Here is a 27612-nt window from a genome sequence, read left to right on the forward strand (position 1 = left end):
AGCTTAAACAAATCAAAAAAAAATTCCCCCCACACTTGTAGCAGTTTCCTAGCTTTTTCTTACTGGAATTCGTGATGTAAAGCCTTTACTGCCAAATGAGGTTTGAGAATATTTGACTTAATCTTCTATGCAGAGCTGGAGCAACAGTCCAGACACCCCTCTCCAGATCTTGTGCCAAGGTCTTGATTAAGGATTTGTGGAAAAGGCCAATCTAAGGACTTCTGACCAACGATCCTTAGCTCAAGATCTGGGGCAGGGGCACTGGATAAAATACAGAATAGTCATCAATACTTGTTACTTTTTTATACCAGTGTGGATGCATCTTTGTCAAAAATCACTATATCCTGTAAACAGCCTTTCTGGAAACAACTGCCTCAAACCTGACGGTCTGACCTTTTATAGACTTTTACAATTGCAGTAAACACAATGATGTTCAACGCCAGAAGTGTCTGTCATTGTTGATGTCGATGGAGGTGAATTTATGCTTTTGCCAGCCTGGTTACAAAATAGAAACAAGCCCGTGTTTTATTTTAGCCAGTTGCAAGATGAATGGGGAAAGTGCCTTGAGGAAAGTAGATATGGTTAAATAAACTTGCATGGGGTGATGGCCAAGTGGGTTGCATTCCTACTTCATAGCAAGTAGGACCTCGTGTTCAGTTCCTGGACTGGGACATGTCCTCCCTCTATCTGTGTGGGTTTTTCTCCGGGTGCTTCAGTTTCAATGTTTTTAATGCAATTTGAATACCTAAATACTGTGTTTTTAATGCCACAAACAAAACAAATCCTTGCATTTACTCTTTCTAAAGTTTTGCAAGCACAAACTTGAACAGAAATGACGGAGAATGTTGATGTTTTAAATGAATACAGACACAAGGAGCAACCTCGGAGCAAAAAAACTGCAAACCCTGCAAGCACGTGTCCTTCTCAGTCCACTCCCCACGTTTATACCATTTGGGGTTTGGTTAAATTCAGAATTAGACTTTGTTTTGTCTTGGATTAGTTACATTGTTTCTCAAACTTTTCACACCAGGTAGCGCCTCAACAATGTATTTGACCTATGGAGTACTACCAGAAATCAAAACAAGACTGAACCGGATCAAAAAATGTCAGAAATAGGGTTCTGACTAAATTATGTCTAAACTAGGGCTGTCACGATTTCTATATCGATTTATCGTTCAATAAATAACAGATATACGATACATTTTGGGCTCGATATTTATCGTCTGTACATTTATTAGTATTTACCCCTTATTTTATCTTGTAAAACTTAGATTTCTAACTGAAGCAAATTGAGTTACATTATATTTAATGTTTATTGCAGCTTGTGTGGTATTTTAGGATATGATTATGCATTTTTAGAACAAAGGTTTACTGTGATTTATATGCCTATGAGTTGACAGTATCTAGTATCGTTAGAATCAATATCGTTTATCGCGATACTTTACTGCTTCAATATATCGGACTTCAAATTTGTTATCGTGACAGGCCTGGTCTATACTGGGTGTAAAAGAATATACTCTATATTTGCAGATGAGTATTCTTGGGCTTCAGGGTACTTGACTCTTGACCAAAATCCCAAAATGAAGCGTCACTTAACTTCCACGGAAGCAGCTCACTTTTAATAAAGACAGATCGAGTAAAAACATGTTCTTATTCATAGACAATCCACAATCTCATGAAGTGGGTGAGGCTCAACGCAAAGGTACCGTAGGGTTAGGAACATGCGTGTGCTCGAATGACCTTTTTGTTGCACAATACAGTAAATATCACCCACGCAAGTCACTTCAGGGCACTGCTGAGACTTATTTCGGAATATTGTTTTGCTGTTTTGATAAGCTCCCGAGGCTAATGTGGGTATGGCTTCCTTCCTGCTGGTGCATTACTTGAGTGAATCGATGCTTACTCGATTGCTCACAGCAGTGAAAGTGACTGCAAATGTAATGAGAAGAGATGGCAGAAAAGGAAAGAGGATCTCAAACTTTTTTAACACCTATTTGACCTCACAAGCACCACAAGGCTCAACTTTACACATAGTCACAGGTTAAGAAAGCCTTTTATTTTTATTATTTAAAACACACCCAGATACAGTTTGTGCACGTCTTTGGGTTTTGTGACATTCTGTTAATATCTTAAGAAAGAGCTGCTTGGAAAAAATGCATAGAAAAATGGTCATAATAGACAAAATATTTCACACACCGCAAGATCGAAGTAAAGTGCAGAAAATGAACAGGACTCGATGGACGGAAAGACAAGAAAACATTAAAATGTCATGCTAAAAAAAGATTTCAAGTTTATAAAGAGAACTTTGTCAGCAAGATTAAGGCGACACAGTTGTTCCAGCATTTCGGAGATTTGTTGGCGTTTATCCAACACATGAATCACAAAGAAACAGTGACGCTAGATTTCGAAAGGCATTACAGGTCCTGAGGTGTTTGGAGAGGAGTGCATGTAATTCTGTGGAAATTGTAATGAAGTGTTGCAAGTCGGCCGGTGTTCTCCTCAGTCGTCACACTTGGACCATTAGGGAGATGTGAATTAGACCTTTTTTATTATCTAGGTTTAGTTCTGAGGATTGTAGAAAGAAGAAGTGTATTATATAACATTGGAGATGGAAGCAGGAGTCAGTATCCCTGTATATTTGTATATTAAAATCAGGTGGCAGCAAGTCCAATTGAATTCTTTTTAACCTTCTAACCAAGTGCGTCTTCTCCAGTTCAGGTTTACCCAAATCTAAACGCTTACAGCCTATTCACCTTATTCCGGAGGCTCGCGTGGGCGCCGCCATTAACTGTGCCCGCCCCTTTTCTCCTATCTGTTAACATGGGACTGGAGAAGTCCAAAAAAAAATCAGTTACTACACGAAAACAAAGCCGTTTTTCGGCCGTGCTGAGAAACGGTGCAGTGTCGACAGGTTGGTGCAAATGAAGAACATTGGACATTTTACACAAATCAATCGACTAAACATCAGATTCGAGCGGAGAATATTTTCCCTCGTTCTCCGTTTAAATGAACAGGCTTTGCGCTCGACCGGAAGTGTCTGTACAACGGAAGTGCCGAGACAAAGCAAAAAGTGGCAAAAGTGGGCGGGGCGGAATAAGGTGAATAGGCCAGTGTAACGCCTCATTTGAAGCTAAGACCTAAAAAACTCACCTAATCGAATAATTTTCCTTGGGTTGTTGTCACTATTTTGACATTTATTTCCATTGCTTTTTTGTGCTTTCGACACACATTTTTGTCAGTTTTTGTTGCATTTTTATAGTCGTTGGAGTAAGTGTGCTCGGTTCAGGTTGGGGTTAAGAGGTTAATGCCACAAATGCAAAACATTGTGGCATATTTTATTTTGTAAGATTTGTTAACATTCCATCACACAAAAGAATGAGGGGAAATTTTGATATCAAAAACCAAATTGGACACAACGGGAAACTTTTGAGCAAAAGATTTTGTGAAATTTAGATTTAGTGCCAGTTTGAATCCAACTCAATGCTTTTTAATGACTTTCACGGCCTTCTTTAAAAACAATCAAATATCTAACAAGAGCTCGGGAAGTGTTTATCATATAATTGCTCCGTGATTGAAAATGAGCCTCCAGAAACTTATGAAAGAAAAGAAGGCTGGTTTTGTGATAAATTAGCAGCTAGCACTCAACGTTTAAAGGTTTTACATTAACTTGCGCTTTCAAATAGAGGCCAGTTTAGAAAATAGAGAGATTTCTTTTTCTTTCATATGCAACTAATGGTACAAGATGCAAAAAGTAATGTAAAAGTCAATGTTTCCTCTTATTTTTAAACTATGGAGCAGAAAATCAGAGAAGCTGAAGGAACCACAGTAAACCTCTATTCATGGGAAACTTGAATGAATTGAATTTTAGTAAAATTGTCACTAAATCTATGGTCAGTCTCCGTTACCAGCGACGGGTCCACAGCCTCCTGTATCATTGTTTGGTGTTGAGTTTGGTCTTTGATAAATATCTACACTGCCTGATCAAAATAAAAAAAAAAACACTGAAATTAACAAACTGTTATGGTCTAGGTCTTGGTTCAGCAACATAGTTCATTTGTGGTTTAAGATGGGATTTATTTTGAAAGATCAATCTCATCTTTAGTTTCTTTTCCATTGTAGTTTCTAAATTTAAATTGAATATAAAGGTCAATCATTTTGCTTCTTGCCCATCACGTTTTCCTTTCATGCACTTTAAGACTTTTCACCACGCAATAGATTATGGGTTGATGAATTCTGAATTGTTTGCACCTAGTCCGTCCTCGTCCACCTCTCCATTTCCTGCAGCCGCCTTTGCAGAATCCTAACCTGCTCCTCCAGATGGGCCGCTTTATCCTCGGCGCCGGACCCCCCGGAGGAGCCCACGCCCAGGAGCACGCAAACCAGCACCAGCACAGTCATCCGGATGGCCATGGTCTCCGTGCCCACACCGTAGTCCCGCAAAATGAGCACGAAGAAGAACAGGGCGATGGAGATTTTGAGCAGCCAGAATGCACGCCTCAGAGTGGAGGAGATGAGCTGGTAGGTGAGACAGATGATCCAGTACGTGAGGACCGCAACGAGGATCCACTGCACCACGAAAACCACTCCGGATGGGGTCACACGTGTGGGTAACGTCACTGTGATGATAATAACAGCATAGTCATGAGAATAAGGATAAAGATGATGATTTAATGAACCGATTAGACACAGCAACTTTCATTAATAAAGAAAAATCAAACTAAAGCAGAGGTACACAAACTGCACTGCCTGTCGCCACCTGGATCTAACAAAATGTTCTGATCTGGGGTTGAGGCAGTTGATCAGGTCTAGGTTCATCAACACTATGGGCCCAAAGAATGAGATCAGCTGATGACCTGAACATGAACATGACCTTCTTCCCCAATGGCACGGGCATATTCCAAAATGTCTTCACACCATTTGGATTTTTGGGATGTGCTGGAGAACAAGGCTCATCAATAGAGGAGCTGTAGAGGAGCTGAGCAGCTCTTTCAGTTGCAGACTGACGCACCCTCAGTGCAAGAAGGAGTGCCACCGCAAGTCCTTCATCCCCACTGCTGTCAGACTGTACAACAAGACTGTAAAGTAACATGTGCAACAACCCCTTTGCAAAACTACGTGACATAGTCTCTATATTTACATCAAATATCTGCATCACTTTATCAACCACTTGCACTATGACTGTAAACCTGCACCGCTAATACCGACATTTTTTTTGTTATAGTCCGTTTATTCTATTATCTACTACAGTTTACACTTTTTGTTCACACAAAATCCCAGCTCCTGCAGTTGCATTCATTATTCATTCATTATATTCATTATAATCATATTCAATCTTGTTCCTCTGTTTCATGGAGCTGCTCCCACATGAACAAAGCTCAGCTCTGTTCCTTTGGCAGTGATTGTAAATGATCTGAGGCTCTTTCTCTTTTTATGAGCTCAGAAAATTTCAAACAAACACCATGAGATTTTGTATTTCCATTAAAGGGGTCGATCTCTGGAATGACTGTACAGAGGATCTCAAATTATGTCCCTCTCTCTTCCACCTAAAGAGAATGTATAAAAGTATTATACTTGAAAAATACCTTAATTCTGTTTACTAGTTTGTTTAAGACTGTCAACTTACTTTTTAAAAAAACACAAAAACAAAAAAAACAATAATAATAATAAAATAAAATCCTTTTGAATGTCTGATATTATGTTAGACTAAAAACACATGCTGTAAGTTTAAAAAAACAAGGGTAGGCAAAATAAGCATTAGCTTCAGCCTATACCTTTTCGGTCATTTTGTATGTTATGTTATGAAGAAGTATACTTAACTGAATGTAAATCTTTTGTCATAATTTTGACCGAATAAACTGAACTGAACTGAACTCTTTCAGACTGTCAATAGAAGTCTGGATGATTTTAGTCTCTCCTTTTCATTTTTAGTCTTATTTTAGTCGACTAAAATATCTGGACATTTTTGTCATGGTTTAAGTCTCATGAACTTTGAATTTAGTTTTAGTCCAATGTTTGTCATCAAAAATATCACTTTGACTAAAATGAAGACTAAATATTATAGTTGACGAAATTAACCCTTGAGACTATTGATAGTGAACTCAAAGCACAAATCAATAACCGTAAATATAAGAAAACATATTGAGAGCTAAATCAAAACCCTTGGGAGACCAATTTTGCGCGGTTTAAACAGTCGCATCACAATGGGAAGAATGACAGCTCATGTTCACTGTTTTGAAGATAACGTTTCCAGATTGATATAGTTTGGAAATGTAGGCAACAGTGAAAATGTGGGTATAAAACTGCTGAAGTTGGAGAAGGAGACTCATGTGTGGTTGTAGTGAAAGAGAGAGGAATTCAAAGTGTCACACAACTGTAAACATTGGGCAATAGGAACAAGAATAACAAAGGGCTCGACACAAAAACAACTCACCATTGATTCCTGCACTTTCAAACAAGTGCGAAACGTACTGAAGAATCACACTGACTCCACTGGCCACATTTTCAGCCATCACTTTAAAAACATTGGAGAAAGCCTGCAAAAAGAAGGATGATTCTTACACCAATTGATTGTAAAGTTTAACTCTTAAGGGAGCAAAACAGGCCAAGTAATGTTTGCACTTCAAATTCAAACAAGTGAAACCAGGAAGTGGAGATGCCCCTGTGGTTTTACACGAGCATGAGGAGGCACAAGTTAGATGTTGAGTAAGATTAGTAAATTACTGCCTTGAAACAAAAGACTATTGAGGCTTACTTTCATTTTGCAAACCTTGAACGCCATTAATCTTGAAACATAATCTTGTACAATATAAAAATGTCAAAATCAGTGTGGTTTTCTGATGCATCCATGTGTAGCTTGTACTGCATGTGATGTACCTTTTGAACCGACAGCACCGTCTGTTCCCCTGCCAGCCTGCCCAGGTAGGACCTCCCCTCCCCGGCTAGGTCTCCCAGAGCGGCCCGCAAGTCCTGGAACAACCCAAAGCCTGAGGAGGAGGAGGGGGAGGACTGTGTCTCTCCCGAAACGCAGAGCAGCGTGGAGCACAGTCCGATCAAGATCACAACTCCTCCGAAAGAGCGCCGGTGTTTGGCAATTAAAGTCATCGTGGCTGAATAAAGCGTCAATAACACGCGTAAAAGTTCAGTTTAATTGGAGGGATTGAGCGCGCAGGTAGCGAGTCAAAAAAGGGGGAGGGTGCACGGCCAACTTTTTCCAACACCACCCTCCTCACAGGATGTGGAAAAACTGAGCGGAATGAATGAAAAACAAGACGCCTGCCATCTAGAGGACGAAAGATCGTTCAAGTTCAGTTACATTTTATATCGGACCACCGAAGGAAATAAGGTGACCAACTCGAATAGCAGAGAAAGTGGGGCATGCAAGGGCGTAGGGTTGGTGTTACTATTGGTGGGGACACTTTACCCCCCCTCAAAAAAATAAAATAAATAAACCAATAAATAAAAAAAATAAAAAAGCTTTTTTTTCACTAAGATAATGCCTCTAGACTTGTCAAACATCGTCACATAGGCATATTAATATGACTCTCTGTTGTAGTTTTGTTTTTATTAGTGAAAATCAGTCTCTAAACTCCCCGTGTTGTTGCCACTTGTGTGAAGTTAGCCCATCCATAGTGTCAGATTTGCTTCAAAATAGTGTCATTCGTTTGTGCCCGTTTGTGCACATAAAATTAGCGTTTGTGCGCACTTCGTTTTTGAGGTATTGATCATTGATTGGTAATTGATCAGCCCCCCCATAGTGTCCGATTCACTCCAAATTAGTGTCATTGTTTAGCATTTCGTTTGTGCACGTCTTGGTCTGGTCTTGGTTCGGTCTGGTCTTGGTCTGGTCTTTGCTCGGGTCTTAGTCCTGATCTGATCTTTGTTCAGGTCTTGGTCTGGTCTTGGTCTTGTTCTTAGTCTTGGTCTTGTCTTGGTTTGGGTCTTGGTTTGGTCTTGGTTTGGTCTTGGTTTGGGTCTTGGCCTGGTCTTGTCTTGGTCTGGTCTTGGTCTGGTTCTTAGTCTTGGTCTTGTCTTGGTTTGGGTCTTGGTTTGGTCTTGGTTTGGTCTTGGTTTGGGTCTTGGCCTGGTCTTGTCTTGGTCAGGTCTTGGTCTGGTCTTGTCTTGGTCAGGTCTGGTCTTTGTTCGGGTCTTGGCTCGGGTCTTTGTCTGGTCAAAAACGAAGTGCGCACAAATGCTAATTTTATGTGCACAAACGCAGCACAAACGAATGACACTATTTTGAAGCAAATCTGACACTATGGGGGGGCTAACTTCACACAAGTCGTGTTGCCCCTCCCCTCACTGCTGCGCTCAGAGAACATGGCACAGACTCCTCTCCCACTCAACTTGTTAATAACATAAGTTATGGAACGGGCATACCGACCATTTTCTGATCGTTGTTGAGTGAAACATCCGACATAAATAAACTAGAAACATTGCGTGTTTCCGTCGGACACGTAAATGCGTCTCACGTAAGGCTTCATAAAGAGACAGAAGCTCCGTTGCGACCCGAAAATATGCATTTCTCCGCGAATATTTGACCAATCAACGCGGAACAAAAAGTGTTGTGATGGCGATCGTCCTCTCCCAAGACTAAAGTGCCACATCTGAGTCAAGTCTTTGTGAAAGATCACACAATGTGAAAGAAGTTGGTGGGGACAACTTGGCCATCCTGAAATATTGATGGGGACATGTCCACACCAGTCCTTCAGGAAGTTACGCCCTTGGGGACATGGAGGGACAGACAAGAGAAATTCAAAGTTAGATTACACGAAGATCAACATTGAAGCGTTTCCTTTGTTATTTTATTGGCTAATCATATATGGTGACTTTATAATCGTTATACATGTTTTGTGTGTGTGAAACTTTACTGTAATAGGTTAACCTGGCTAACACCAGGCTGCTGTGTGCGCTCGAATTATTTCGAACTGCACAACAGCCTGGGGACCATGGCCGAATTTTTCCGGTGGATTTGGGAACCAATCACAGAGCGAGGAGGGACGCAAGATGATGACGCGCTATTCGATATACGGAAGCTTGTAGTTTATTTACGGATTAAAAAAAAAAGTTTATTTACGGATCCAACATGACAGCAGCAGACACGATGGTATTTTTCGATCAAGCTTTAGACCTTGTTCTAAATAATTTGGCTCAAAAGTTTACTGCGGGTAGCCTACGTCATACGTCATCTCATACGATGATACGATTGGCCATGGCTACGTGCAGACGCATGATAGACTTTTTTTTTTTTCCGTATAGCCCAATAAACGACTATGGACGATCGTAAACCACACCTCTCCTACGAGAAAATGAATTGGTGATCCCCAGACTAAATATCACCTGTGATTTTAGTCTGGTGTTAGCCAGGCTAGTAATAGGTTGTGACCGGGGCTCAACTAGCCAATGTCTCTGATTTTATTAATAACATGTTTTCCCCAATAAATACAAATAACTAAAAGCATTTATTTTACCAAACCCCGAAAGTGTGCAAACAAAATGAGTAACAACTTGGATTAGGTTTGTGTATTCAAGTAGTAGGCCTAGCAAAATGTGTTAAAGCAGTACTAAGTAACGTGTTTACCTTAATAAATCCTTTCCGTAGTCCCTGTGGGGGTAATACAAGTGTTAATGGGATGATTGGAGGGTCTTTCATCTCCCCCTGGTGTCTCTGGACAGAAAACCATGTTTACAACTTGACTGCCACCGGTCCGGAGAAAGCAATACACACTAATGGAATCACGAAGAAGAAGCTAACATGCTAACAGGCAAAGCTAACTGCGGGCTAACGTCACTTTAAAGTTTGAGCGGAAAAAAATATTTCCATTGTGTAATTTGATGCACAGTAACCCTCTCTCCCTTCGCCTTTCCTGTCAGCGTCGTATTTACTCTCCAAGACAATTGATAAGTTAAAAAATCGTAACTTGCTACGACACCTGCAGTTGCGCTTATGGCCTCTAGGGGGAAGAGTTACTTAGTACTGCTTTAAGTTTATTTCATTGTCATGATTCTCTCGTTCCCAAATGCTGTGATAAAGAGGTTGCGAATATAAAGTCAGAATTAATTTCTTCCGCGGACGGCTATGTGCACCTTTAGGGACAGAGTGGAGCTCCGAGTAGAGCTGCTCCTCCATGTCTCTGAGTTGAATGAGCTGAGGTGATTCTTCCTGGGGATGTGTTTGCACCAGCACTCCTCTGGAGGCGCTGGAGTAAGTGTGAGTGGAAAAGAATGGCATCTCTGCAAAGGCTGCACTTCTAATAGCCACATTTGGGCATCACTGACTTAGAGGGTGCAAATAGACAGGAAAAATATAAAGCTGAATGATTCAAAGACCAAGGAGTTAGTGGTGGATTTTAGGAGGGAGAGGACACCCCTCAACCCAGTGAACACCAAGGGTACGGACGTGGACACTGTGGACTCGTACAAATATCTGAGAGTCCACATAAACCATAAACTGGATTGGTCCAAAAACATGAACGCGCTGTTCAATAAAGGGCAGAGCAGACTGTCTGTTAAGGCGACTCAATGCTACTGATCTTTTACCATTCCATAGTTGCAAGTGCTTTTTTGGAGTGGTTATTGAGTCAGTGGGTTTATTTGCACCCCCTGAGTCAGTGATGCCCATAAATGTGGTCCTCAGATGTGGCTTTAAGGTTCCAAGCCTATAAATAAAGCTGTGGGAACATTTTCAACCGCTCTTAAATGCGTCCCAGTTGTATGTTCGACTGCACTGACCACCGATCTGTGACCCTCCAAAACATATTACTGGGTTTCAGGTGACATCACAGCATTCTAAAGGCCTATAATATAATATAGAGGTTAAAAAAATAATAAAAAAATTTGAGGACATTTTTGGTCTTGTACATAGATCATGGGCAAGTGACGGATATTAATGATCATTTTTGTAATTCATACAATTTATTTTTAGATACGACTTGTGAAAGTGTAATGCAGGACAAACTGGCTCCTGCCCTAAAACTGGGTACTATGACATCATCACAATCTAGAACCTTTAAACAACCAATGCACTTCAATGTGCGGCCCCAATGTGTATATAATTCTATGGCGGCCCCCGAGGAAAAACGTTTGGACACCCCTGCTCAGTGTTTCTTAAGAGCTGATGAAGTGAATGTCTCCATTGTGAGATCAATAAAGTCCTTATCATATCAACACTGTGAGTTTGTATAGATCTATGAGTTGGTTTGTCTAAAAATACAAATAATCCTAATCCTAACCCTAATCCTTAAAGTTAACCCCTTAACTCCCACCTGAACCGAGCACATTTTCTCCAGTTTGACTTTACCCCAGTCCAAAAGCTTCTGGAAAAAAGCTGTGAAAATAGCAATAAAACAATGATGGAAATGTGACAAAAAAGTGAGAAAACATTGACAAAAAAGTGACGAAAAATGTATGAAAAAGTGGCAAAAATGTCACAAGAAATTGACAAAAAATGGATAAAAAATTGACAAAAAAATGTCAAAAATGTGACAAAAAATTGATTAAAAATTGACAAAAAAATTACAAAAATGTGATAAAAAATGACAAAAAAAGTGATAAAAATGTGACAAAAAATTGATTAAAAATTGACGAAAAAATTGATGAAAAAAGTGACAAAAATGTGATAAAAAATTACAAAAAAGTTACAAAAATGAGTTGAATACCCAACAAAAAAATGTTGGAAAAAAAATCTGATGACGTGAGGAAAAAGATCCTCTCGGTTCATGCGGGAGTTAAGAGGTTAACAATTTCTCTGGCCCTAACCTTAATTTGTGTCACCATATCTCACGTTTTCACAGCAGACTGTCCCTCCGGAGCATACGATCTAGCACTAACCTTTATCAAATTTCTGGTCAAGAATCGACCTTGAAGCCACGCCCCTTTCCGTGACAGGAAGTGACGTTTATCCAGCCGTTGGGCCATGGGAGCAGGAGCTAACGATTGTGTGGCTCGCTTGTGTTTACACTAGAAACACGCCGCAAACAGGAATATTTGGCCGTCACGCATCCAATGTTTGCCTTAAATCGGACTTCTTGAACGTGTTGGTTTTCTACGGACGTGGGGAAGGAGCGCAGGAAGAGCCATGTCGAGCCGCTTGGCCTTCCAGACCCAGCTCGCGTCCATCATGGAGGTCTTGGCGAACGCAGCGGTGGCCGAGATCTGCAAACTGGTCGACGATGACTACGCCGTGGTGAGCCTGCAGATGTCCCAGTGCCAGAGGGAGAACAAGGCCCTGAAGAGAAAGCTGCACCTGCTGGAGCTCAAGATGGCCCGGGGAACAGCCGAGAGGAGGCTGCGGGAGAGCGCCTTCAACAGCGGCCGCCTGAGAGTGCAGATCGGCGGCGGCAGCAGCGACAGGTTCCGAGACACGTCCCCGTCCGCAGGTAAATAAAGGAACCTCCAGCTAATCTGTCTCCATGTAGGTTTGTTATGTGTAACCTTGTTTACAGACTTCTGCTAAGGTGTTTTAATGCACTCATTCTTTTGTTTGTTTGTTGGTAATTTAGTTTTAATTTGTTCTGAAGGAATTGCCCCATGTGGGATAAATAAAGTTGGCTGAATCTGAATAATCTTTTAGTTTTGCGCTCAAAATGCTTCTGGACGTGTTTTAAATGTGCATTGCTCAATTTTACTCAATTTTGGTGGATAGTAGTCAGTTACATTTACTCAAGTACTCAAGTCACTTTGGAAGTAATTGGGCTTTTTTTGGGAAAGTTTTTACTTCTACTTGAGTAATATTAAAATGTAATATCTGGACTCTTACTTGAGTAAAAAAAGATACTCAAGTGAGAGGGTTTTTTACCTTGAGTGACAAAACTTGACTTAAAAAAAAGCTGTTGAGTTCGGGAAAATCCACAGTGACCATGGAGATCCGCCATCTTTGCAGCTGTTAGCATACATTTCCATTCGCTAGCATTTGCTAAAAACAGTGTAAAAAGGGGAAGAAAAAAGCCGGGGAACAACTCCATTAGCTAACTGTGGTGTCCAAGTGTGTGAACAATAACTCCAGTATTTTAACGTTTACAATCTCCATTAGTTTACAATTGCTGCCAATCCCATAATGCTTAGCGATATGACTTCACATTCCCGAGCTCTATTATTCGCATTTGTATTTTCTCAAAGTACCTTTTCTTACTTAAGGGATTATTTGAGCCACCACGTTTTACTTCTACTTGAGTAAATTTGTTTCAAAGTGACGTTACTCTTACTTATATGGTAAATGGTCTCAACTTATATAGCGCTTTTCCACCTACATTAGGCACTCAAAGCGCTTTGCAGCGAGGATCCACTCATCCATTCATACTCTCATTCATACACCAATGTACGCAGACACTGGGTATGTGGGTGAAGTGTCTTGCCCAAGGACACAACGACAGCGTGCACCTTCTGGAGGTGGGATTCGAACCACGGACCTTTCGATCATGAGACGACCCACTCTACCATCTGCGCCACTGTCGCCCCCAAATATGTTGGCTCTACCCACCTCTGCTTAAAACCTTTGTCTAATACTTCATAAAATTGCTATTGGTTTATCCATCTCATAATTGTGCAACACTGATTAATTTTATATTGGCCTTATTTGCATTTTGCTGCTGACTGTTCACTAGGAAATTGCATTGATTATTACGGCTGAAACGACTAATCGATTAATCGACGACTAATCGATTATTGAAATAGTCGACAACTATTTTGGTAATCGATTAATCGTTTTCTGGTTCACACAGACTAAAATGGAGCAAAAATGACATAAAAAATGTAGTATTTTTGATGAAAACCTACTTTGATTTTATATTTAGGGTCTGTCGTGTTTTGTACATTGTAAATTTCATTAATAGAGCCTTCAAAAAACATTTCCCTTTAGTTCACTCCATCAACACATCCTCAAACAGCGCCACTTAAGCTATAATGTGATAAAAAAAATAGAACAAATAAAATGTTCCTACACCATTCACAGCCAAGCGATTAATCGTAAAAATAATCGATAGATTAACAAAATAATCGTTAGTTGCAGCCCTATTGATTATAGTCTTTTCTCTTTTAGATGTACAGTATGTCAGAACCAGAATAGACTTTATTGACAGTGAAAGGATTGACATTAGAAATCTTTATTGCAACATAAACTAGTAATGGTGATATCTGATAGGACTATAAAGCTATAAGGGCATGCAATAAAAATGAATTAATATGAAAAATAGAACAAGATGTAGTAAAATGATTTGCAATATGATAAATATACATACTGGCAAAACAAGCGTGGATTTACAAATGTGCCTGACTTTAGACGTCACCCCATCTGTCCCATTTACCTTTTGGTGGGAAAATTCTGATGATGTTGTATTGATTGTCACTTTAGTCCTTGATTTTGCTTTGATTTGTCCTGGTGAACGCTTGGTTTGTGCCAGATGAGATTCTGGTTCCGTCCTAGTTTTGATCTTTTCTAGTAGACATTGAGTTCACGCATTCAGCTTAAAAAAGCAGTTTGTATGTTGTAGGTTATTGGCAAATATTTTAAAATGTTGACTCTGCTTTTTTAGATGGCGCATTTGAGCAGCAGGCGGTGTCTTTGTGGCCGAACAGAGCCCTCACCGCCAGCATCACAGAGCAGTCTGAACATCCTCAGAGTAAAGTAAGTTGTTTTGATTTATGGTTAAAAGACAGCTGAGCCTTTTTTTAAACGCATTATTATAATAAATATTCATATTTGTTTGTTTGGATAAAGTCTCCAGATGTGCAGTTTGTGGAGCCTGAGCTGGTGATTGTGAAGGAGGAAACAAAAACGGAAACAAAAGAAGAAGAGATCCATGTTATTGAAGATAATGGTGAGTTCAAACGTGCAGTTCACTGTTCGAAAATTGCAATTTCAATGGGACAGTTGTTATCTTTCTCTTCACAAATATAAACCAGGCTCTATCATTTCTTGTTCACAGAAAAATATCTATACACATCGACTAAATGCCTCATTTTGATGTAAAAACAAGAAATAAAAATACTTCCCATATTGCACTGTAGTACAGCGGTTAGCGCTCGTGCTTCACAGCTAGAAGGTCTGGGTTCGATTCCCACCAGGGCCTTTCTTTGTGGAGTTTGCATCTTCTCCCCGTGTCTGCATAGGTTTCCTCCGGGTACTCCGGTTTCCCCTACCCCTAAAAATATGTACAATAGGCCAGGATGTTTGAGAGTGCGCATGGGGGACGACGGATGGAAATTAGCCCAAGGCTACAATCCGGTGGGGCTTGTTCATTAACATGCTGTGTCCCTACCAAATAAACCAATGAACAAATTCACCCTGCTCTTTCACGTAATGTATTTTCTCAAAAGCTAAGGACAATACGCACACAAAACAACGCCTAAATGCCTGGATATTACCAACTGTTATGATCCGGGGTTGCTGCAGTTGGTCGGGTGTAGGTTCAGCAACACTATGTGCCCAAAGAATGAGATCAATGGACCTCTTCTTCTCTGATGACACCGGCATATTCCAAGATTATGCCAGGAATCATCGGAATCTTATTGAAACAATGCCGCAGCGAATGCAGGCTGTAATCAAAGCTAAGGGCGGTCCAACCAAAGAGAACTAGCTGTAACTAGCCTCCGCTAGTCTCCACATTTGATGTTCTGAGAGTATGAGTTATTACAAAAAACAAAATCCACCCTCTAACCCATCACTCACTACATAGATCCGCACTAGAGACCAGTGGTTCCCAACTTTTTTCCTTGAAGCCCCCCCTGCACATGCTGTTGTCTCTGAGCCTCTGCAATCCCAGGCGCCCCCCAGGTTAGGAACCACTGTAATGGACTATATAGTCAAGTGCAAAGTTGCCTACTCGCTGCGGCGTGCAGAAAGGAGTGAGCCCGTTGTCCAGAACGCCAGCAGAATGAGCGACTACATCTACAATATGTTGGCTAAACTCAGGGAATAAAATTCGAGAGACGGTGGAATATTTATGGATAAATATTAGAGGTTCAGCTCTAACGGTTCTTTTCACGGTGCTGGACCTGCGGTTTGGTGCATCACGGTGCAAGTATTCTTAGGCTACAATATAAAAAATAATAAGTTGGTTTTGATATTTAAACAATTTAAATGTTCATCATTAGAGAGTGTTTATAATCTCAGAATAACATTGTCAGTGCTTTGAAAGCTGCTTTATAATGTACCTATGGGCTCACATACAATACAAAATAGAAAACAAATTGTAGCACTCTACACTTTTAAGGCGGATTATGGCCAGGATTGGATCTTACGTATTTGTCTGCACCTCTGACATTACGCGCAGGATCTATAGACTAAGTTACCACAGCCTAGACATCCACACCTGTGTGCCTTCAGTTTAGTGGTAAGTGATGACACACATCGCCCTGTTTGGATGCGCATGGCAACCAGATCAGTTTTATTTCACATGTATTTAACATGAATGGATTATTGCCTTTTTTGCCTTAGAGAGGAGGTTATTGATCGTTTAACAATAAATAACAGCTTAAGCCAAGCATCTAACGTTGGACCTCCTTTTTCGCACGGAAGACCTGGATGTTTCTGTCAAGTTGTGTATTTTGTACCTATAGATAGAAATATAGATAGATTTACATCCTCTACAATAATGTAACTAAAAATTTACCATTGACTGTGTAATTTGTTGCAGGCGACATGGAGTGCTCCCCCCATGTGGCTGAACGACTCAAACACCACCTCGAAATCCCTCCTTCGACCTCCAGCCAAGTCCAGACCTGCACAAAGACCCCGGCCCTGACCACAGCGAGAACCCAGCGACGAAACAGCGCCACCAACAGGAGAGTGGAGGTCAGTGACTCCTCTCCTCAAACTTCTACTACTAAAAAAACTCTGAATAACAGTGACTTACCGTTCGATTTAATGAGCAACAACAAAAGCCCTATGGCGCTAGTTGAGGACCTGTTGAATAAGACTTCGGCCGTCGATGCGGAAAAGCCGACTTGTTCGTACTCGTTGGCCGCGGCCGATTTTTCACCAACTTCTTCAAATCTCATTCTCAATGGACCTTCCCCCTACATCCTGGAATACCCGCTGGCGCCGAATTTGCCCGATAGCGGAAAACCGTGGACACAGCCGCTGCCAAAGCAGAGACTGTTTGTGTGCAGCTTCTGCGGTAAGACGTTCAATCGTCCGAAGAAAGTGGAGATTCACCAGCGGATCCACACGGGAGAAAAGCCGTTCAAGTGCCCGACGTGTGGCAAGAGTTTTTCAGAGGCGGGGAACTTAAAGAAACACCAGAGGGTCCACACGGGCGAGAAACCATACAACTGCGATATCTGCGGGGCGACATTTGCCTGGATCCGAAATGTCAAAAACCACAAGCTCAAGTGTCATCCCGACGTCTACCAGGAAGAGCAAGAGACTTAGAGAATTTGTGTCGAGCATTAACTAGAGGTTAAAAGAGTTTCCACTACAGTCATTTTAAGATGCTACATGTTTTTTTTAATTTTTTACAGCTTTTAACCACGTTATAATGCTTTTCCCTAATCAAGAACAGAGTTGTGTTTAGGATTTTGTTTGCTCTATAACGTTCACACTCCCATTCGTGCTTAAAATGCTGTCACTACTTGTCAGGAGTCTAGGAACTATCAGTAGCTCTCCAGCCCTTTACAAGGTTGTTCTTTTCCTATTAGAAATGTCTTGGACTTGATTGAAGAATCATATTTCTCCTAAAGATCACGTCATGAACAGCGAGTTGCTGGTAGATGATCACTTACTGCATGTTAAGAGCTTGATGTAGGTTGTAAATATTTCACCGGAGGAGGGTCGGCAAGATTGTCTTGAAGCTAAAGGCTCGCATTAATTGGATCAGTTCTAAAAATTTAAAATGTCCTGCAATGGTCCTGAATAGGGCTGGGTACCATTTCAATACTGGTACCTTGACAATACTCACAATAATGATACCTTTAGTTATTTATTTTGATGTAACCATCGATTGCATGTACCTTCAGCTTCAAGACAAACTTGCCGACCTTTCTAAATGCAGACGTCTCCTATGCTGAAGTGTTGACATCGTACATTATGATTTTAGCGCATAGGAAGCGATCATCTACGTAATCTTTAGGAAATCTGATTATTCGAACAGTTCAAAGATAATTTCCATAAGAAATGAATAGGACGTGAAGTACTGGCGCTCAGAATGTCAGGTTTGTGGAACTAACACAGCCGTATATCACAACTCTGAATAAATAACGTAGCCTCTTATTTCCATCTTAGTGGAAAAAAATATGCATCAAATGATTGAGTGAAATGATCAACATTTTGGTAAGTATAGTAGTGTAGTAAGTATAGTCTCAACTGCTGCGGGATCATTTTCAGGATGTTTGGCCAAAGATTACTGTTTGAGTTTTTCATGTTCAACCTTAGGATCAATGCTTCAATGCTTGAATCAACTGAACTCTGCAAAGAAATGCTTTATTTTGATGTTGAATTCCCAAACAAGGCTCAGCTGTACTCCGTTTTTATCACAAGTTGAAGACGGTGTTTTTATTTGCAGCTGGTCACGACACTCCATAGCTACACCAACTGAGAACCACTAGTCTTGGACGTGCACTTGCTAAAACCTCAAGTGTTAATGCCTAAACATAGTTCACAGGGTAAAAAATAGGATGGAGACACAGGATTTTGTTGCATGAAATGAGACGCCCTAAACCTGTACTGTAAACTAAAGTGTTCATGACAGGTTCTTATTTTAGTACTGCTGTTAGTTTTCCCATCAAAAATCTATCTGCATCGAGTGGAAACACAAGTTGAAAATGTATAATTCTCTGTTCATTAGAGGATAAATGTAAAGCAATGTGTGTTTTTAAATGTGTGTAAAAGGGGTTTATTATACGAACAAGACTAAAACTTTTTCTTTAACACATTCCTGAACTCATTATCTATTTTTTCTACTTTGTGACGATCTCAAACTGATAGAAATAAATAAATTGAAGTTGAATGAAGTTTGAATGTTTTGTTGTTCAAGTGTTTTTATGAAAATGAATAAAGCATGATGATCAAATACTTTGGGCTTGTTGTTTTCTTGATGTTAGACTTGGTTTAGAACAGATGATACTTCCAAAACCAAATGTTGATATGCTGCTTTATAAATGTGATTTGTATCCCATATAATTACCAAAGGTAGCACTTGTGAGGTTTCGTTGACGTATCAGCTTAAGTAAATACTAGTGCTTGGGTTAGTGTCATGAATCACAATACAATATAGGTAATTCATCGACAAACTGCAAAACTTTAACCTGAATGAATTTAAAAATAAAGCACAAGTTGAGATGGTAGAGCGGGTGGTCTCATGATCGGAAGGTCGAGGGTTCGAATCCTGGCTGAGAGTGTGAATGGTGAGTGGTTCCTTGCTGTATGGCACTTTGAGCTATACAAGTTGAAACCATTTCCCATTAAATATAGGTCCGTCTCTGACACTTGAGTAAAATATTTTGACTTGATCAACACCAAAGCTATCTTTAAAATACCAATTTAAACTCAAATACATATTTTTTTTCTTGGAGTGAGTTCGGTATCAAAGCATCGTGATACATGCCTTCCGATACGACACGTGTATCACAACAAAGACGTATTGCGATATTTTGCTAAATGATATTTTGTCCCAGACCTAGTAAATACAACGGTAGCACTGATCAGTTGAGTTGTTACTAACGGGACAATGCCATATGAATTACACTTGTACTTGTGTCAAACACAGCGCAACAAAGCAGGCAAAGTTTCGTTGTAGCTATCTTGGCTTTTATTCCAGCCAGAGCGCAGCTACAAACATTACCTTTCAATCAATAATCGTTTCAGATTAATTGCTATAAATGTACAAAATATGCATCCAAAAGTCATATTCTTTTTTGTTTGTGTTTCTGTCGTCAGGAGGAAGAACCCGATGTGGTGTTGGTGAAAGTGGAGGAGCCAGAGGAACTGAAGCCGAAACCCAACACGCCCAGTCTCAGCATCCAAGAAGGTCCACACTCTCTAACTATATTTCACTTTTGCCGTTCTGTTTCATTACTATCATTGCTTATTCCCTGCTTTATGCAGCACATGCTCAATTTTGAGGATCTAAGACTGGTGTTTGTGCTGAAGGCAAACCAGTTCTGCCTTTAGCACAAGTTGTTATTATTATTATTATTATCATTATCATTATTTATTGAAACAGGGACAATGTACGGAACCATTAGTCGAGTGAAGGCAGATGTGTACTCCCTAGTGCTACATGATGTGCGAACTTGAAGGAATTTATCTAAATAAACCTTTCTATATTTTTTATTTGTAGGTCTCGTTGAGTCCAGCACAGATGACATCAAAGCCGTGCTCCCGTTCATCGAAGCCTCACAGATTTCAGCCAATCAGCTTCAAGAATCCACTCAGGGCATATCAGAGGTCAGCTTTGGCTCTGCGTCACTTTGGACTCAAAATCATTTAAATAATTTCCCCGACGACCCAAACCTCCCCGGCCCTTCGTCACTTTACAACAGCCCAACAAATCTCCCGTCCTTCTCTTTACAAACCCCTGGGCACATTTTAACGGGCCACCTCCCGCCCGAGTTCCTAGAGCCACTGTCAGGAGGTAGTTTCAAGAAGAGAAGGGCAAAAACGGTGCGTAAAAAGAACTGCGCGTGTGATTTTTGCGATAAAAAGTTCAGCTCGCCGGCGAATCTGGAGTCCCACCTCCGGACGCACACGGGAGAAAAGCCGTTTGCGTGTAACATTTGTGGGAAGTTGTTTTCACAGTTTTGGAACATGAAGATCCACAAGCACATTCACACGGGAGAGCGGCCGTACCAGTGCTCTGTCTGCAAAGAGAAGTTCTCAGACCCGAGCAACCTCAAGAAACACGAAAAAAGACACTTTGCTCCGACCAATAACACATAGCTAACCTTACAGTACTGGGTAGTTGTAAAGTACCTCGTTACTCCTCTGGAAAAGTTAGTCGTTATATAACTGTGCTACTTTTTGATGCAAGTAATGCATTAAAGCAGTGGTTCCCAACCTTTTTTCCTTGAAGCCCCCCCCCCCCCCCCCCCAGCATCTGCTGTAGTCGTGCTGCACCCCACCAGTCCAAAACTGGCCCCACAAATGTATCAAAACAACAAAATAACTTTTTTTTTTCAAACAATTGAACGGAAATTGGAGTGTTTAATGCACCTGTCGTCTTTTCTCAGTCATATAATCAGTCAAATAATATCATTTATGACCTGACCCTTTGACCAGGCAAAACTCTGGGCCCCGCTGCAATCCCTGGGGAGACCCGTCCCCCATGTTGGGAACCCCTGCATTAGAGTTCATGCGTTACCAATACTAAACATATTTATATACACTGCCTGACCGAAACAAAAAGTCATGCTCTCTAATACTTCGTTGGACTGCCTTTAGTTTCGATCACAGCGCACATTCACTGTGGCATTTTCCCAGTAAGCTTCTGAAATATCAAAAGAGCTAGTCTTGCAGTAATTTTTCACCAAGATCTTGTGTTGATAATGGGAGAGTGTGACCACTGTTCAAAGCCTTCTCCAGCACAGATTCTTAACGGGGTTAAGATCTGGCCTCTCTGGTGGCCAATCCAAGTTTGAAAACAATGTCTCATGCTCCGTGAACCGCCCAACTGCATGCAGCAACCCCAGATCATAGCAGTTAGTTAAATCCAGACGGCAACTTTGTTTTGGTCATGCAGTATACAGAGCCTTTATTTGCCGATTATATTTTGAAAGCTCCATTTTACAAACAAAGCCCCTGCACAGTAAATATATAAATAATAGTATGAAAAAAAAATGAAATATGAAATGAATATGAAATTTGTATGGATTTATACTGACAAACTACAGCGACAGTCTGAAGTAAGTGATCAGTGTGTAGCATTAAAAAGCAATGACACAGTAGCTCGCGGTAGATGAACACATTGTCTTTGGAGAGAGTTTGTCTGAGTAGCTCCTATGAAGAAAAAATATAAACTAGACCAGTGGTTCTCAAGTGGTTTGGTTTCAGGACCCACCATTACCCTAGGATGACAAGCCGCAACTTAAATAAAAATGTAATTTGTCATTTATCGTATAAATATTGTATTTGCCAAACATGTTTTTATTGAGCAAGCAGTACATATGCCTTTAATGGCTGGTGTACTTGTCTTATAAGATTTTTAGATGTCACATTGCAAGACTTAGGGATTGTAAAATCGTGAGTCTGCACTCGTCTCCACTGAGCAAAAGAGAGAATCGTGTTTATTTAGGTGTAAGGAAAGTCCTGTAAAATGTGGAGTCGGACCCGCCTCTGTTACTTGTGACTCTGGCGGCGTGCGGTGTTGACCGGACACTGACAGAGATCCTCTCTGCAGCGAGAGGAGGCTCACTCTCTGACTATCGTTCCAAAATATTAGACACTGCCTGATGTCGGTCGCAGCTCGTCTTTGGTTGTACGACGGTTCTATTTTAAATCTTTGTCCTTGTCTCCCTGTAAGATTTTCCCCACGACGAGTGATCGTCTTCTCAACTGGTGATCAGGGACCCAAAAGTGGGTTGTGGTTTTAAGTAGGTCTTCAGCTCTTCTTAGGGCACTTTCCTTTCAGTATTCATCTACAGAAAATGTACGAAAACACTACATGTTCAAATGACTGATGCCGAGTGTTTTTGATCATTGTTTCAGCTTTAAAGGTTTATTCAATGCTTAAAATAACAGTAATCCTTTATTTGTCATCTAAGGGTGATGGTGAGTCTCAATACTATACTGGAAGAGAATCACTGATGTAAAGCACACAGATTACAAGCAAAAATAAGGAATACCTTACTTTTACAACGTAAACTTGCTCAGCCAAACCTCTGACGCTGTAAAGTTGAACAACAGCTTCTCATTGCTCTGCGGCCGCTCTGGGAGCAGGAAAATGCTGCGGCTCAGCGGACATGACCTAAAGTAACCCGGGACTTTGTTAAAAAGTTCTGGATTACTTGAGCACACAAAACTATTGCGTTACTCATTATCTTGTACAAAAGCAATCTGAGTACTCCACAACGTGCTGCTTGTTAACACCAGCATTGGAAGTACCGTAGATGATTATGTTTAAATGTACAGATGATTTCTTGTAGTTTAATTATATGAATTCACACTAAACTGTTAAACTATTTGATTTCAGAAAAGACGGAGTTCTGTGTTTGATGAGGCCGCTTGATTGAACAGAGCAATATTTACAAATACCGCTTGTCTTTACATTCCCTGTTCGTCGGGTCCTATTTTATATTTTTAAGGTTTGGTCTTAGTATAATATTTTTTACTGTGGATGTTTTTTTTTTTTTTACTTAATACACTGTGTGGATGTTAAAAATAATGCAATGTTTTTGGACTGTAGGACTTGTAGGACTGTTCTGGATTGTGTCACAGTTTTGTACATTTTGAACTGCATTTTCATAATTAAAAGTTAAAAATCAAACGTGTCTGTGCATTGTTTTGCTGTCAGTTCTGTTTTATAGGTGCTTCTCTCAGAGCAGTAACGGGTCAAAAATGTGACACAATTGCAGATGTCCTACACAATGAATGTGAACACAAACACTGCAACAGAAGCTACATCTGATCTCAGATGATGAGTTTACAATTCGCATAAGTAGAAAACTTTCAGACAAGTGTATAAAATATCTAAACTGTAAGAAGCATTATCAGACTATGGAAACCAATTGGTGAAACTGGTGGGTCTGGACCCAAAAGTGGGGCACGGCACCGTTTTCCGTGGGTCGTGGGCCTTTCCCAGAAAACATTTCTTTTAATTTCTATGTACAGAAAACGTATAGAATCATGACTTGCCTCTGTTAAAATGACTGACTGTTATTGGATTGTTTTTTACCATATTTGTTTTCTTATTTTATGCTTATTCATTTTTTGAGGAAGAGACAAAATTTAACATTATATTTAAAAGCATCCAAAGGGGATTGTGGGTCCCGACACCATACCAGTTGAGAACCACTGCTCTAGGATCAATTGCTTTAGGGTTTCTGGTTTCCTGGAAGGAATGTATGCATCAGCAATGAAAATCTACCAGAAACCCTAAAAATAATTGGTCCTGGAGCGTACTGAAGGCCGTTGTGATGGAAAATAAAGGCGCCATGCTAAGAACCCAAAATGCTACTGAGTCACTGAAAGGTCAAATATGCAAATGCATATTTTTTCCCCACATAAAATGTTCCATGATGCATCTTTAATGCAGACACAGACAAATGCTGTCTACTTTCGTCTGTCATGCTCTGAGTGAGTGACAGTGACTGTATAACCAATCACAGTGGAAACATGAAAGAGCAGCCTAAGCAATGAGTTCCCAAACATTTCGGGCCTTGACCCCCAAAATCACCACACCAATAATTCGAGACACCACACTGTAAAATATAATTAGTATTTATACACAACATTTAAAATATAGTTTATTAATGTTTGTTTGATAGTAAAATATACTGCTTTCAATGGGTAACTTAATAGGTCAGGTTGCCCCAGGTGACCACTATAGGTTGTCCCAGTGGCATTGAGGGTCATTGGTTCAAAGCAGGGTACACAATTCCTGATGACAATAAACTAACCTATTTTGAACTTCTTCTCTTCCACAGTTGGAGTCCAGTGATGTTCGGTTGAAGATTCCTGTCCCCACACAGTCTGCAGCTGGATCTGATTTTCCTTTGTTTGAGTTTGAGCCGTTTTTCACTCGCTGGGACCCAGACAGGGACTCTACAGCTCCCCCTGGTTCTCCGTCCAGTGCAAATGCTTCAGCTGAGAGTGGAAAGAATAATGTTCTTGTTGTGGACAACAACAAAGACAGGTTTATGAGTGTGACTGGAGACCACACACACCTACAACCCAGTATTTCCCAAGGTAAAGATCTGTCTGAAATGGGGTGGTTTGAACAGGTTCTTTGTGAGGCGGCTGCAGTTGTGGTATGAGATTACAGAAAAGTAGATTGAAAAATTCAGATGATGGGTAAAGGGAGATTAGATGGAATGCCCTTAGCACTCCCCAAATTACCCTTTGGGGAGTCTCTCACCTTAAACCAATAAACTCTTGCAGTTAAACATGTGTCCTATTTAGGGTGGAAAAGGATCAAGGCAAGGCAAGGCAAGACATGTTTATTTATACCGCGAATTACATACACAAGGTAACTCAATGCACCATTTTCTTAGAAGTTAATTATATTATATTTCAAACATTACCTGCTTACAGTTCCTAAGAGCTTTCAGTATGAAGCAAAATCTAAGCACTATTGTTTGCTCAGAACTCTCTTCTCTTTCCACAGTTCTGCCTTCAGTGTCACCATTGTCCTCAATACAGATACAGTCGGTTCACTCCCAATGGGCTCCTGCTCTGTTACAAAAACCACACTTGCTGCATAATGTTCAATCTCAACAAACGACGAAACCCAATATTGCCAATTCCCTTCAATTCCCTTCAACCATAAATGCCTCCTCTTCAGCCGCACCATCTTCCAGAGCCAACCCACTGCACCACAGAAATCAGAAGCACACTTCCCAGAAGACGGGCAGCAAGTTCATTTGCAAAACGTGCGGCAAAGCGTTTCCCGCCTGGTCAAACTTCGAGGTTCACCAAAGAGTGCACACGGGGGAGAGACCGTTCAAATGTGACACGTGCGAGAAACGTTTCTCTGAGGCGGGAAACCTGAAGAAACACCAGCGGGTCCACACCGGGGAGAAGCCGTACAGCTGCGACAAATGCGGCAAGAAATTCGCTTGGATCTGCAATCTCAAGACGCACCAGCAGACGGCCACGGGCTGCGTGCAACACCATGCCTGGAGAGCCATGGAGTGAGAGCGCAAGGATGTGAAAGTTTAGGTTGTTAAAGCAACGCTGTGGAACATTTTAGTTTATGCTGTCAGAGCTGTGAACAGGGAGGGTCACTATTCTTAACTCATTGACTGCCAATGACGTCTATAGACGTCAATTAGGTTTTCCAGTAGGAGTGGGTGCAGTAAAGCGTAATGCAGCTTTCATGTAAAGATCTTACTTGTAGACATTATTGAGGCAGCAGGTGGCAGCAGTGGTCTGATTCGATCACAGGCAGAAGTAGTAACCGCAGCTACTTGTTTTGATATACTCTACCGTGATCTCAGACGAGGGAAGGACTATGGCAACGAGAGTAGGAGATCCAGTGAAAAAGGGAAAATACAGCCAACTTACACTTGAACAGGTTTTGGTTAGCGGTGGTTCTCGTAGTAAGGGTGTTGGATCAAGTTGGAGGAGGAGGATCAAGTAAGCAGAAAGACCTAAAAAGCCGCTGACAAGCATTCTAAAAATGCTAACCCTGAGCCCGCATCTGGACATAGTGTCCGGCGGTGCCTTTCATCACAGCGCACACGAGAGAGAAGCACTTTAATTTGCTGAGTGTGCTTGTGTTTTATAGAAGGAAACCACTGTTCAGATGGTTGAGGTGTCACTAAAGCAAAACATATTAGCGTCAAAGGAAATGTTCTGTTTGATTACAAAAAGAAAACAGCATTTTGGGTGATTTCACCAATTTTCTATGGACGATTACTAAAGAATGGAAAGAGGTACAAACACATTTTTTTTAAAATGAAAGTAGAGAGTCTAATCTTTATTTTGGTTGATTTGGTGTTGACAGTCAAAATCATGAAAAACCTCTGGCAGTGGGGAGCTCTCTGATTTCAAAATGGCTGGCAGTCAATGAGTTAAGGGTTGACATACTAACATGTGTATCACAGTAGAGAAAGTTTTTTCATCAAAACTTGTGTACATGCACATTTTATCCAGTTTGGCATTACCCAAATCTAAAAGCTTACAAAAAAGCATCAAAATAGTGACAAAGTGAAAATGTGACTCAAAAGCGCGGCGATGTGCCAAAAATGAAACACAAAAAGTAACGAAAAATGCTGCAAAAAGCGACAAAAAAGTGACAAAAACACGACAGAAACGCAATGGGAAAAAAAAGCAATGGAAAAGCAACAAAAACGACAAAACACGATAACAAAGCTACAAAATAGAGACAAAAACATGACAAAAACGCTTTAAAAATGACACAAATGCGGCAACACGCAATAAAAAAGTTAGAAATCAGTTTTGTAGGACTTAGCTTTCAAATGAGGCATTGCACTGTTGTTATCCAGTCAAACTTTTAGACCTGGGTAATGCCGAACTGGGGAAAATGCGCTCGGTTAAGGCTTGGGACATCCATGTTTTTTGTGTGACTGAAAATGGTGATAAATGAAAGTTCTTCGTGTGAAAACAGCCGACTCACAGTTGACAACCAAACGTTTAAAAAGTTGGTGTGTTGAGTTTTTTTTATCTGGTTTTACTCACCTGTCAGGCAGCTGTTTTCTTCTGCATCCATCAAGAGTTAGTGACATCACACTCTATGACCACGACCTCCCAGTTTTTGGTTTCTCTTATTAGCTCTAAAACGCTGCTAGACCCATCCCTCCCCATGACCCAACGCACCCCGCCCTCCACTACTTGATGAAGAGTGACGCTGTTTTACGATTACGTTTTACTGAAGTAGAAGTAAATATTTGTGACCCAAAAAGCTTAAGAGTGTGAAAATATTGAAAGTGGTTGAGTGATAGTATAGACAAAACATAAAACAATATAAAAAATTCCAATATATACAAAGAAAAAAATGGATTTAT

At 40.6% G+C, this 27612-nt stretch overlaps 2 protein-coding genes across 3 annotated transcripts; one reads left to right on the plus strand and one right to left on the minus strand.

The window, feature by feature from the left end:
• Window positions 1-3313: 3313 nt before the first annotated feature.
• On the minus strand, window positions 3314-7216 carry LOC306961533 (uncharacterized protein). Its single transcript, XM_079554299.1, has 3 exons — window positions 6874-7216; window positions 6431-6533; window positions 3314-4616 (listed from the first exon to the last, which is right to left on the minus strand). Exons 1-3 carry the CDS (start codon window positions 7099-7101, stop codon window positions 4249-4251), a joined length of 699 nt encoding a protein of 232 aa, XP_079410425.1. The 5' UTR covers window positions 7102-7216; the 3' UTR covers window positions 3314-4248.
• A 4678-nt stretch (window positions 7217-11894) lies between these two features.
• Window positions 11895-26280, plus strand: LOC306960829 (uncharacterized protein). 2 transcript variants are annotated; one of them, XR_013792715.1, is made up of 9 exons: window positions 11895-12374; window positions 14526-14617; window positions 14711-14810; window positions 16629-16786; window positions 19868-19958; window positions 20271-20377; window positions 24571-24832; window positions 25251-25834; window positions 25865-26280. XR_013792715.1 is itself a non-coding variant. In XM_079553407.1 (8 exons), the coding sequence occupies exons 1-8, from the start codon at window positions 12074-12076 to the stop codon at window positions 25778-25780; spliced, it is 1641 nt and encodes a 546-aa protein (XP_079409533.1). In that variant the 5' UTR covers window positions 11895-12073; the 3' UTR covers window positions 25781-26280. The 2 variants fall into 2 exon arrangements, 1 of the variants encoding a protein (XP_079409533.1); XM_079553407.1 differs by having other exon boundaries at window positions 25251-26280.
• The last annotated feature ends 1332 nt before the right edge of the window (window positions 26281-27612 follow it).

This window comes from Gobius niger (assembly GCF_951799975.1).
Source record: "Gobius niger genome assembly, chromosome: 3".
Taxonomy (NCBI): domain Eukaryota; kingdom Metazoa; phylum Chordata; class Actinopteri; order Gobiiformes; family Gobiidae; genus Gobius; species Gobius niger.

What these genes read in the sequence shown, in the direction of transcription:
- LOC306961533 (XM_079554299.1), bottom strand. Translation starts at nt 7,101, where the DNA reads ATGACTTTAATTGCCAAACACCGGCGCTCTTTCGGAGGAGTTGTGATC. An exon ending in CGGTGCTGTCGGTTCAAAAG is followed by an intron (nt 6,534 to 6,873) that starts GTACATCACATG and finishes TTCTTTTTGCAG; the next exon opens with GCTTTCTCCAATGTTTTTAA. An exon ending in TGAAAGTGCAGGAATCAATG is followed by an intron (nt 4,617 to 6,430) that starts GTGAGTTGTTTT and finishes TTATCATCACAG; the next exon opens with TGACGTTACCCACACGTGTG.
- LOC306960829 (XM_079553407.1), top strand. Translation starts at nt 12,074, where the DNA reads ATGTCGAGCCGCTTGGCCTTCCAGACCCAGCTCGCGTCCATCATGGAG. An exon ending in CCATGTTATTGAAGATAATG is followed by an intron (nt 14,811 to 16,628) that starts GTGAGTTCAAAC and finishes AATTTGTTGCAG; the next exon opens with GCGACATGGAGTGCTCCCCC. An exon ending in CCACCAACAGGAGAGTGGAG is followed by an intron (nt 16,787 to 19,867) that starts GTCAGTGACTCC and finishes TTCTGTCGTCAG; the next exon opens with GAGGAAGAACCCGATGTGGT.